The following is a 12,919-nucleotide window of genomic DNA, read 5'->3' as shown; positions in this document are numbered from 1 at the left end:
ATCCACCCTATTTCTCTCTTTCTCTCTCTCTTTCTCTCTCTCTCTCTCTCTTCTCTTTCTCTCTCTCCCTCTGCCTCCCTCTGCCTCTCTCTCCCCCTCCCTCTCCCTCTCAGCTTTAATCAATGTAGGCAAGTTATCCTCCTCTATCCCCTTTGTATTTTGCTCCATAAAACAAACAAGGAAACATGGTTTGGTACGCCGAGCCATTTGGAAGGCGGAGGCATTTCAACTATTGTTGGACACCCCAGGCTCTTTAACACACAGAGGAGACAAAACCACATGTGACAACAAGGGGCGTCAGACTAATTCAAACGCTCCGGAAAAGCAAGCAAACTACAGTCATACCGTCAGGGCAGGGCCTGGAGCAACTTAACATGTGTCTGTGTGTAAGTAAGTGTTTTGTTTTTCTAACCCCCCCCCCCCCCTCCCCCCTTACTTCATCTGATCCTGACCCGAAGATAAGCAGGTCAAACGGGATGGCGGCCACCATGTCGATGAGAAACCAGCCTTTGAAGTAGTGGATGGCGATCTTAGCCGGGTGGCTGACCACCTCCTCGTTGAGGTTGACGTAGGTGGTGCGGAAGTTGATGAGGATGTCCACGATGAACATGATGTCCACCATGAGGTCCACCACGTTGAGAGGGCTGCAGGAGTAGCCGCACTCCCGCCTCTTCTGCTCCTCCAGGTCGTTGAGGAGGAAGGCGGCGGAGTAGGGGGTGAAGATGGCCGTGTAGATGACCAGCAGGAGGATGAGCCAGTCCCATACGGCCTTGAAGGGGCTGTAGTGGAGGATGGTGAACTTGTCCATGCGCGGGGTCTGGAGCTTGTACTCTGGGAGAACGTCCGCTCCGAGGGACAGCACCTGGAACCAAGAAGGAGAAAGGTTAGAGGGAAGACACTTACTGTGACAACAGGTAATAATGAATTATAGATGAATAGAAATAATACTACATTATAATTGTCAAGTGCTTTTCATTTGTACATTCTCAAAGGTTATATAGTTGAGAGGGAATAAGGCTAGGCCCAGTGTGCTGTAGTATAATGCAGTATACTGTTTGTTGTATACTGTATATTATTATGTTTGATAATTTAGTATAATGTAATACAGTGCACTGTATGCACATTTTAAATGTTTTATGTCACGTGTGTAGAAGACAGGCAAATGACTCTAAAATGACTCTAAATAAATCCTGAGGGAATTACTGAAGACTACATTATGACAAAGTACATGATATGTTATTATGGCATTTGCTGTAAAAGCCACTATGCTTATTCACATTTAAAAGTCTTGGGAATACCACTGTACAATGCCTATGGTACATAAAACCAATCCTTGATCTACAGCTGAACACATTAAGGTCAACATAACCAACTTGCCCCTCATGAGTAATGTTCCTCTAGGGCAGCTCTATAATGTACTTCCCTACTGTATATACTACCAATGTTCTCCGGAATCCCATACATGTTTTATGAGCAGTGCATTAAGCATTAAAATACAGCTACATTCCCAGATGAAATCAATGTGGAAAGATTTAGATGGAAAAAGACAGCAGTTTAGCCACTATACAGTAAGTCCCTATCACCTTAAGTAACAGTAATCACCTCAGAGTATTACCACGTAAATTGCATAAGTAAAATCCCAGACAGGAATATATCCTTGTTCGGGTGGAAGGCTATTTGAGGCACAGGCTTCTGCGTCAATATCCCAACAGCCGTATTCCAGTTACAGCATGTCCCTGGATAACTTTTAACATCAGTATTACAGCAGTGTCACACACCATTTGGACTAAGTCTCAATGACACCAAGGTAATTATCGTCGCAGGCGGCTGATGTATTCATTCATCTGCAGCTGACACTTCAATAGCAGGGAATTTCTGTGTGGGGCTCGCATGGCTGATTATCATAGAGACAAAAGAGGGGGCGAGAGACAGGTAAAGTGCCTCACCCCAAGGGCAGAGAAGCAATTACTGTGGCACAGAGTAGGAGAAGAGAATGAACCATTGGAGTACCCTGAAATGAAGGCTCCATTTTGGCTCCCTTCACCACCCACCTCCAGCGGCCCCTGGCCTATCAGGGATCGCCACAGCAACTGCTGTGATTGAGTGGGAAGGAGGGCAGGGCTTAAGTGTTAATAATTGAATTGGTTATTAGAGGGTCCAGTCCCCTAGGTGAGAGCAGGTTGATGGTCTGCCCCTCCGGTATATAGCCTGCCCTTTATAGGAAATCACCAAACAAAGGGCAGAGAGAGAGAGAGTTTTATTATTCATATGTTCAGCTGCTTAACTTCATTAAAGCCAAAGGTCTTAGCAGATTCGAGGTAGTAGTGGGGATTACTCATTGAATCCATTGGCTTGACTAGCGAGTGTATCATTGATTTTCAACAATGTTGACATTTATTTACTTTTTTCAGATTAAAAGTCGGAACATTTGGTTGGTTGCCGACTTGTTCCCGTTTTCACCAGCTGCTGTCACACATGAGTAGACCCTAATGAGCTGTTCTGGTGATTTTATTTAACCTATGTGGGATTTAGTGACACTGTATGCCCTATGTCTCTTCATGTTCTACAAGCTGCCAGACTATCAAACAGATGGTTGTGGTCACAACTCATAAGGTGCTTGGCAAAGCAATCACTGTCACGTAACAGACTATGGCCTGCTCTCTTGACACATATCACCTACCTCTGTAGTTACAAGCCAATGATCACTGTGCATGTAACCTATTGTCGGGAAACTGTCTCCAGGTCTGCTGAGATGCCTGGGAGGAGTCCGTTGGCAACCTGACAGCTCGGTTGAGTGTGTCGCCTCCCCCCAATCTGTTACTAAATAAATGATCTTGACTTAATTATTTAACACACCTACAGGAGTTCTCTGCCTTCATGCAAATGAACTCTCTCTTCTATACAGTAGATAATGGAACGCTGACTGGATTCCGGGCTCGGGCTTTCTCCTGCCTTGTCTTAGTTTGTGGCTTTTAATCAAACAGGCCCAAACCCTTAAAATATTTAAATCTAAGCTAAAAACCTTCATGTTTTGCACCAGTTATGATTAAACACAAACACTTCTATCAATGTCTTTTTTCCATTAACTATTGTCTTTTTAAATGTTTTATCTATTTACTTCTTATATTTGCTTTTATTCATTGTAATTTTTATTTTCCTATTCTCCTCTTGCTGTATTTTTTAATAATGCATGTAAAGCACTTTGAATTGCCCCTGTTGTATGAAATGTGCTATACAAATAAACTTGCCTTGCCTTGCCTTGCCTTAGTTTGGCTTTTTTTTCTCCCCGAAGAGCGGAGAGTCGTTTCGTGTTTCGGTGTCTCGTCATGTGCCGTACCGCACGCGTTGCTATAAGAACAACATGACATAATGACCTCAAACTGCCATCCATGTGCATGACTACAGGTTCATGTCCTCATTGTGCATGTGGCATTAAGGGAAAAAAAAGATTTAAAAAAAAGATCACTCAACTCAAGCAAACCTTCACGAACTTGGAAACAACGAACCGACCTCGACCGACCGCACAGACAGGCCATGAGCTCCCTACTGTAAGGTCAGGCGTCCATCTGTTTTTCTGTGCTCGTGGTGTGTCTGGTGGGGGAGGGGAGTACTGTATGCGTCTATTCTGCAGGGCTGCACACGTCTCTCCATCAACAGAGAGAGAGGGTTGGTCTCTAGACATCTGCTGGTACAGTGTGAGCCACTACCCACCAGGCAGCTGGGGACGGAGCAGTGAGCAGGCGCCGGGGCTCAGGGCCCCCAGTGGCAAACAAACACATTTTCCATGATAAAGAAACACATGTCCCCAACCCTCTGCTTTTGAGATGAGTTGATGAGGACAAACAAGGTCTGTACAACATGCCATCTGCTCAACAAATTAACAGTAGACAAAAAAAGCCTAAAAAGAGGCTGAAAAAAAAAGAGAGTCAAAATTAGCCCTGCTATTCTATTATGTGACATTGGGATGCTGAGTTAACGAGCACTGTTTTCCTGCCTCGTTAACACAACCGTTTGACAATATCCAGTCAGACAAACCTTACATTGTTGATCTGATGACCCATGAAGGTAATCTGGGAACCCAGATTCTCATCTCTCTATAGTTGTCAGTGAGTCTCTACCCCGTAAAGTTTTTACTGAACCACCCGCAATGCCCCTCCCTTTCTCCCTGCCCAATGATTACAACCCAACTTGCACGCATTGCACAAAATGAAAATATAGAGTTAGTTGGAGATCTACACCCTACACCCTCTGTCTCTCAGCACACACACACGCACACACACAGACACACACACACACACACACACACACACACACACACACACACACACACACTCTCTCTCTCTCTCTCTTGCGCACACACATGCACACGTCCTTTAAATCAGAGGATGCATTTAGCCCCGATGACAACAATTGGATTTTAGGAAAAGAACCCCCCTGTGGTTCCTGGAGCAGAGGAAGCACATTAGCAGTGAGGGAGCCATCCCCTCTATCCTGGACAACGAGGCCCTGACAGGGGCTAAAAGGTCATCCAGCTCCCCTGCAGTAAGACACGCTCAATGGGGCAGGCTGGAAGGTGAAAAGGAAGGTGAGAATGACCTCTAGCCTTAGAGTAACTGGAGAGGGTGCCTGTGCTCTAGCTCTGTCTGGCCAGGGTAAGAGAATCCCTCCTGAACCCTGGCTGGTGATAGAAATCTACACTGTTTTACCTATTCATCCACCTTCAATTAATCATCTGGGCCAATTCAATACAATAACAACAACAACAATAGCAGGACAGGATGTACCATCCCGATGTTCTGAGCTGTTCACATAATCTGGATGTGTCGTGTGTCTATGCATGTGCTAAGTGGTTATAAATGATCCCTACAACGAAATCAATTCTCTCTACATCAAGACCAGTGACAAATCAGGTGATAATGGGGTCATGAGGGGAAACCCAATCTGCGGAAGATGAAGCCAAGTCTTAATCATGAATAGTGTCTTCACCACCCGTCTAATCAACTGTGATATCATTTGACTCGATGGAAGGATTCTAACTCAAACCGGACACAAACTGAGTTTAGTTAACTTGGTTAAGTTTAGTTCAATTACAAAAACGTTGGCAGTGCAACTAAACAAAGCTCAAACAACCTGATTTCAGTGACCTTTGGCGACCTCTTACCTGGGTGACCTTGTCCGTCACATTGTGCGACCGGTCTTTGATGACTGACGGAGCGATGATGGTTTTCTCCGAGGACGGAGGAGAGGGGCACTTCTTCTCGTTGTTGACATCTGAGAAGTTGAGCGTGATGAGGGGGATCCTGTTGATGGTGCTGTACTTGTTGAGGTTGGAGTCTGAGGTGGAGCCCAGAAGACTGGACTTAATCTGGTTGAAGGGGCCTGGAGACACGGAAGGGAGGGAGGAATGTGGCTATGGATGGAGCTGCCAAAACAATGACTCAGGACTGGGGGCAGTTCCATTTAAATTCAGTCAATTCAGAAAATGAATTGAAAGAATTGAAAAGATTCTCATTGGAGGTGCAGTATACGTTTCCAATTTTTTAAATGGGAATTTCAATTCATCTACAGTACATTAATCTGGAATACACTGGAATAAGAAGGAATTGAGTTATACTGTCCAGGCTGTGTTGGCTAAAAGGAGACCTGAGGTAGGTTTATTGACAGTAGACAGCAGGAGGGAGGACTGTCTTAGCACCAGTGTACAGTACATGGGCTTGGTGTGACAGGTGAGAATGGAACTGGTCTTGGTCTTCAGTGAATTGCTGCGACAAGACGAGTGACCAATCACAACACAACAGTAGAAATACAACAGGTACAGTGCACGAAAACTCCACAAACTCTCAACCCGAAACTTGACGCTAGTACTTTACCTTCACCTCTCTGGCAATTGATTCCACAAAAAACAAGGAAGTTAAATTTATACTTACTGTATGTATATGTCATTATTCTACAAGTGTTTTTTTTAAATGAATGATATGAAATGGACATGGCCAAGGATGATAATCCAAAATGAACCTTTTACTTCCACATGTAAATACACACTGCAATAAAACCGCACCATGTCGACCGACAACACATACAGTAGTGGGGATGACCGTGGAATTGTGAAAAAGAGAGAACTGCTGCTTCAGTAACAAGAGCCAGAGGACGGATGAAACCATTTTCTTTTTCACAAACGTGTGTTACGAAATGCAGTACAGTGGACCACATAAAACCAGACAGTTAGATTGAGAAGACGCATGCGCAGCATGCATGCTCCTACTGTATGCATAGAAACGGTCGAACAGAGACATAAAGGAAAAGCTCAAGCCGTACCCCCAGCCATCCAGGAGCGAGACACTAGTGAGCCGGGAGAGAGAGAGGGTAAAGAGGGGTGTAAAGAGGATGTGAGCCTGAGGATGCAAGGGAGGGCAAATGTGAGGAGAATTCCACAGGCGCTTGTTGAGAGTGCCGTGTCTGAGTTAGCGTCACATTCAGTCACAATTGGGGATGTGTGATGTTGATGGGCCTGTGGGATCCAATGAAAGTGCCATTATTTGTAGAGGTGAAAAACAGAACAACTCTAAGGTCCTCTTAAGCTCCTCTTAAGCTCCAAGGTCTATCTGAGGTCTAGTGGGTTAAAAAAACGTTTAAGTGATAGTTCAATCCATAATCCAAAAAACATATTAATTTGAGGTATGTAGCTGGATTTAAATATTTGAAGTCTGAAAGCATTTGACTGTTTAATTTTGGAGCAAACTGTCCCTTTAAGGATCGTTAGATGCTCCTCCAAGCCACTCAAAGTTGAGTGGAGTATTAAGCAGACTGGTGAAGGGTATTTTATAGAGGTGTACAGAGATGTCATTATCTGTATCTGTATCTGTTCAACCAACAAAATGATCTGTATCTGTATCTGTATTCGGACAGAAGACCGGAAATGGGTGTGGTTTATACCGGAAGTCACATTATATGCAATGTTTGTGTGCCTTCATAGCATCAAATTGATTTCATATTGGCATATTATTAATTATGAAATGTACTACTGTATATTTCATCTCCCTTTCATGTTTTATGTTTATTTTTAACTAAACTAAGTTTTCTGAACTGTCTGAACCCCCCCCCCCATTGGACATTGCATAATCAGAAAGTACCAAAACAATTAAAAATAAAAAGATTCTGTTTTGCATTGGAAATATAAACTAATTTACAGTAAAGACATATAGAAAAATAATCTTGAGAATCTTAATTTCCAATGATGCTGTGTTCACGTTTCTTGATGTGTTAACGTTACTGTAGTTCACAAACGTGAATTACTATTTGCGATGTGAGAGTTTTGCATCCAGGCAGCTCTCAGCCTGCTGGCTCCTTTGCGCTGCCTCTGTGGCGGTGACTACAGTATAGTAATCAATTTTAAATAATCTAAAGTAAATGAACCTAAGATGCTTTCAGGCATTCTATCAGATGAAATAGAATAAGTGTCGCAAAGTTTGATGTTGTTATATAGTGTTTTACATGCGGTGAATAACATAACTCGTGAAGTAGTCATGAAGCAGAATGACTTTACAGTCAAGACGAGACAACATGTATCACGTTATTTCAAGCAAACAAACAAATGTCATATGTTCTTTTCCCATTCGCTATATGAAACGGTGACAGTAGGCTACTCTGATTGTGGTAGGTAGATGGAACCACAGGTAGGAGCCTCTAAGGCATTAAAACGCTTAGTGAAGTTTAATTTAGTTCATTTCAGGCAGACACATGGGAGGTCAGGAGTATGATTTTGCTTTGGGGCTCTGCATCATGCTATGTTATACTGTCGCATTCTCATAGGCATTCATTCATATACAGCTACATATCAGTCCAGCATTTGCATTCAACATAGACTTTCTCTCGATTGACATTGAGATACCCATGCAGGCAGCAAACACGGCATACGTTCCTTGGACGTTCCACATCGTTGTTACCTTTTAGATTGCGACCATTGTCTGCGATCGCGGCGTCATAGTGTTGGAGAAAGGAGAGAGGAGGAAGGGAGGGAGAGAGGAGGAGTTGGAGGGGGTGGTGGGGGTGGGGAGACGGGTGTTGAGAGAGAGGAAATTCCAGATTGTAGTGTTGATGGATGATGGACCCACATAACACCCCTTCGCCATCCCATGAACAATTCATTATCATGAAGTAGACGTATTACTCTGTCATCCACGGGGGCTATTTGAATGAGGATGAATGCAGATATGGTGTAGGGGCAGATGGATTGGCTTGGGGAAGGAGACAAGGGCAGTCTGGGCTGTAGTTTCATGGTAAATACAGGTGACAAAGGTGATCCGTGATTCAAAGTCAGGAAGAAAGCTGCAGTGGCATTGACTGAGGATATGCTGTAGAGTCGTCCTCTACCACTGATCCAAGGTGTCCAGAGTTTCTACTTCCCCAATTTCCACCTCACCAGTGACTCCCGCTAAAAAGCACAATGCACCACTAAAACCATGACTTTTTTGGTCATTTGGTGTCACCGCAAAGTGGGTCTGTCCTGAACAACACAAACTTTGCACCAATATAGGCGGGAATGTCAGTAAATGGGAATGTCAGTGGCCGTGGAAGGGGAGTTTTCCAACACCTATGACGTTCCACCTTCATTAATTACTCATAGGCGAAAACAGACACTCAGTTGATCATGATGGGCACATCAGTTGACGCCTGTCTGGGATAATTCCTCATACCATCAGTACTTCCTCTATAAATATGTGGAAGTATGCCTGGTGTATATTCTTGCATTATTACATTGATGGCCTCCTCTCTCTGTGCTAATGACTAATTAAATGATGGAAAGTTGTCAATTTCCACTTCTTCAAACCAGTCAATTTGGAGGGGAACATAATATAACCTAGGATAAACTCGTGTTGCGAGAGATCAAGAAGAATTGCCTCTATATTTAGCTGATTAAAAACATGAGAAAATTCCCGACAGGCTCATTAAACAGTTATAGCATTTGGAGACTTGCAGCAAGTTGAATTTGGTGTGCCAGTATAGGCTTTTTGTGTGTGATATTATAGACACTTCAGTTCATGGTTAAATGTGTTGCCTACAACTGTAAGCATTGATACTTTATTTGTCATATCCATTCCAACATTCGCAGTGAAATCCTGATTGCCGAGGACGACAAATATCTTATTATTATATTTAATTATTCTCCCTCACTCATTGCCGGAGACCTGCTCTCCGCTTCTATGCTAACTGAAACTTTAGCGGCAATGCCCACTAAAAACGTAGTTTTGAATAGTGTTCTTTAGCGGAAGCAAATTTGTCTTAGGTATTCGGATACTAGATCTGTGTGTTTGAGGGGAGACTGAGACATCTACTGCCCCCCATCACTGTGTCTCCTGAAGACACACGCTTTTCCCCTTTACTGTGTCCCCTAAAAACTTCTATTGCCCCCCTTGTACTGTTTCTCTCTTTCTCCAGTGTCTATATATATTTAAAAAAGGCTAGGTTTAGAAGAAGGTGATAGAAGAAGGTTTTTCCTTCTATCAATGGCCCCGGGCCTGAGCTGGATTACTTTTCTTGCTACGACTGGTGGATTGATGATTCACTTGCTTAGTCAAATGTATTGATTGTAAGTCGCTTTGGAATAAGGCGTCTGCTAAATGCCAAAAATGTAATGTAATGAGAGTGGTGATTCTGAGGATGGAGGTGATGGTCACTGACTACTACATACCTTCACTGGCATGGCGGTCCCTGAAGGCCATCTTGGAGTTGGTGCCGAAGCCCTTCATGTCCTGGACGGAGGAGGCTCTCCGGATCCTACACATACTCTCCCTGGATGCGGTGGGTGTCAGGCCAGGGATGGAGAGGTCTGGGGCCTGGCTTTGGGTCTGGGAGTGGGAGTGGGACTCTGGGATTGTAGCCTGCTCCGGGTACAGTCTGTCCCAGGGTCCCTTGGGGGAGGAGTGATCCAGGGGACCGGACAGAGGGGTGGAACAGTGGCTGGGGCCAATGAGGGCCCGCGTGTCATTGGCGTACGTGGGGCTGCAGCTCTCCCGGGTGGGCAGTTGGAAGTCCCGGGTGGCCACCGACTCGTCGCTGCGACGGGGCGAGTCGATCATGACGGCGTCAGGGTCCTCCTGAGGAAGAGACTGCTTGCTGATGCCCAAGAGGTGTAAGACCGGGAGACGGAAACGGAAAAACCTTCCCTTCCCTAGGGGAGAGAGAGAATGAGAGACAGAGAGAGAGAGAGAAAAGAGAGAAAATATAATAACACTGTATACAGCTGGGATTTGAACTTCAATTCTTCCCCATACAGTATCCACTTCCACTGTTTTACAATTATTTGAACTATGTGAGTTGCTTTCAACAGTTCGATAAACCTAGTTTCGGGTGTTTTGGAGGGATAAAGACAATCTCTCTTCCCAGAGTGGATCAGTATGCCACCATTACAGTACATGGGGAACACATGATAGAGCCATTGAGTGTTTTGTAGAGAAACTTTGGTGGACTGACGTCGCCTAAGCTGACCTTGTTGGTGTGTTCTTAAATGCTGCGCTTGGAAAACTCTCGCGCTTGGTTTCCAGCTCAGTCCCCTGATAACAAGCAGTCAGCGGCAATATTGCTCAAAAGCTTGCCAACAGTTATTTAAAAAATAATAAAAAATGTGTGAGATCAAAATAAATGCCCTATCATCCCTGCGCCTTATCTTCAAACCTCAGCCCTTTTCAATTATTCACAAATGGGTGTTTGATAAAATATACGGTAGCAATAATACATTGCGAATGCACATAAAAGACTGTATTAGAGCAGGTTTCGTGATGGATAGCCCAAGAGAGAGGAGAAAGGGAACATCCTATGATATTCATGAGATGCTGTCAACGTATCATGAGGACTACTTAAAAAAATACTAAGGGGTCTATGAAGTAGTAGTACACAAACGCACACACACACACACACACACACAAACACACGCACACGCACACGCACACGCACACGCACACACACACACACACACACACACACACACACACGCACACACACACACACACACACACACACACACACACGTACGCATGCACGCACAATACAAATACATGTGTGTACATGGAATCTATGCAGCAAAAGCTGATTAACAATTGAACAACTAACACAAGTTCCAGTAGACTGAATACACACAATAAAGACAGAGGCTATGAACTATGAAAAAAAACCTACCCACACTAGAACAACCCCCTTAGAACCTTCCGACTCAGTTGGCCTGAAGGTTTCTGCTACAATGCATTACACACGCATTTGTCTGGTGCCCTCTCAGTCATAATAAGACTACCAGAATGGTGAGGCTGGACGCAAAGGAACACCATGGGGGGTCGACTTGATGTTTGACAACGCTTGGTAGGGGATTGCATTCTGTCTTGTGCTTGAAGCTCATCTTCTTGCGATGACATTGACGAGAGACTCAAACCTAATTTTAGATACCGTTACATGTCCTCTTGGGTCAGTTGCTCTGAGCGTGACACATTTACACACCAGTCAAATCCAGACAACAATACAAAAAGAGGTAGATTTAAGTTGCTTTAAATACTTCCACGTCCAGTCCCGGGGACCCAGATAACTGCCTATTTTTGAACACTGAACCAATACTAATACACCTGTTTAAGCTAAACAATCAAGCCCTTGTTAGCGCCGGGCTAGAAGACAATGTGCAACCCTATGAGTCCTATGAGGGAGGGACTGGAGTTGAGAAACCCTGGTTTAAACCACTGCAGCATTGCAAGAAAAGACATAGTTAGCATGGCATCAGCTAATGGGGATCCTTTAAATAAATAAATAAATGACATCCATGTCGAACAACAACACAAAAAGACAACACATCTATCTACCTCACGATAAACACAGCCTACAAAAGACAAGACAGATGAAAGACAGCTTTAAAGAGCCATTCATGCCCCTCGTTAAGCTGTGTGTCGAATTATGGCATATCGAAACGGATAAACGTCCCACGCTAAGAATCTTTTAATTGGATAGCAAATTAACCTTGTTTTCGGAAAAAATATATCAGAGCGCCTGAGAAAAACCGTTTGCTGTTACTATTTTTAATGGTGACATTGGCAGTGCTTCTAGTCTCGTGGTTGCGTTACCCTCCGTGCGCACTAAGTGTGGTGCTCTCTCGGCAAACACTTTCGCCAGTGGATTACACAGCCAGCGGATGCACAACAGCTCCTGTTGCTATGATACCAGATAGTAATATTTGCAATGAATATTAATTGGATCTCTGATCCCCCCCTGGTCGCCGGAGTGAAATGTGACTTGTACTAATATGGTTGTGGTGGAAAGAGAGGACGGCAAACAGGGGGATGTGGTGTGGCTCCATCCTCACTGAGGTAATAAAGGTATAAAAAAAGGCTTTATTATTTCTCTCCACACAACCTCAGATTTTGCTGACAATGGTTGAAGGAGAATATAGTAGGCTATGCAGCTGTGCAATTTCCGCATTCACTTTCTCAATATACAGTTCTAATACCCTGGTTCCTTTCTCAACACGACTTTCTACCTCACGTGGTGAAAATACATATTTAAAATATCATAACAATTTTGATTTAGCTTGCCATGCAGAGTTTGCACTTTTCAGGGACTATTTCATGCATTCCCCAGGCCTCACAAGCTCACCCTTAGCTCAGATAGTTAGTATTTTTGCCCTGGTCTGCTTTCCACCCACAGCTGACCTCAGTGACAGCTCTCTAGGTCCAAACATGGTTCTGGTGTATGGGTTGTGATTCAGGTGTATGGTCTGGTGTATGGGTTGTGATTCAGGTGTATGGTCTGGTGTATGGGTTGTGATTCTGGTGTATGGTCTGGTGTATGGGTTGTGATTCAGGCCTCAGCAGAGCGAGTGGCTACATGCTTTAGTACGTGAGCACAGGAGTGGCCAGCTATACCCAGTCTACTACACGATTGTCATGGC

At 44.1% G+C, this 12,919-nt stretch overlaps 1 protein-coding gene across 1 annotated transcript in view; it reads right to left on the bottom strand.

Moving 5' to 3' along the window:
• LOC308154160 (voltage-gated inwardly rectifying potassium channel KCNH7-like) overlaps positions 1-12,919 on the bottom strand; it is a gene marked incomplete at both ends in the record, with an annotated part of 56,560 nt that overhangs the window by 21,590 nt on the left and 22,051 nt on the right. Inside the window, 5 exons of the mRNA XM_080527335.1 lie at positions 437-862; positions 5,162-5,379; positions 6,316-6,339; positions 7,944-7,964; positions 9,689-10,168. Coding sequence (XP_080383461.1) covers positions 437-862; positions 5,162-5,379; positions 6,316-6,339; positions 7,944-7,964; positions 9,689-10,168 — 1,169 coding nt within the window. The remainder of the gene's footprint in view (positions 1-436; positions 863-5,161; positions 5,380-6,315; positions 6,340-7,943; positions 7,965-9,688; positions 10,169-12,919) is intronic.

This window comes from Nansenia antarctica, assembly GCF_963989245.1.
Source record: "Nansenia antarctica genome assembly, chromosome: 3".
Classification (NCBI taxonomy): Eukaryota; Metazoa; Chordata; class Actinopteri; order Argentiniformes; family Microstomatidae; genus Nansenia; species Nansenia antarctica.
The sequence above is the reverse complement of the archived record's forward strand: the minus strand, read 5'-3'. Positions and strand labels throughout refer to the sequence as shown.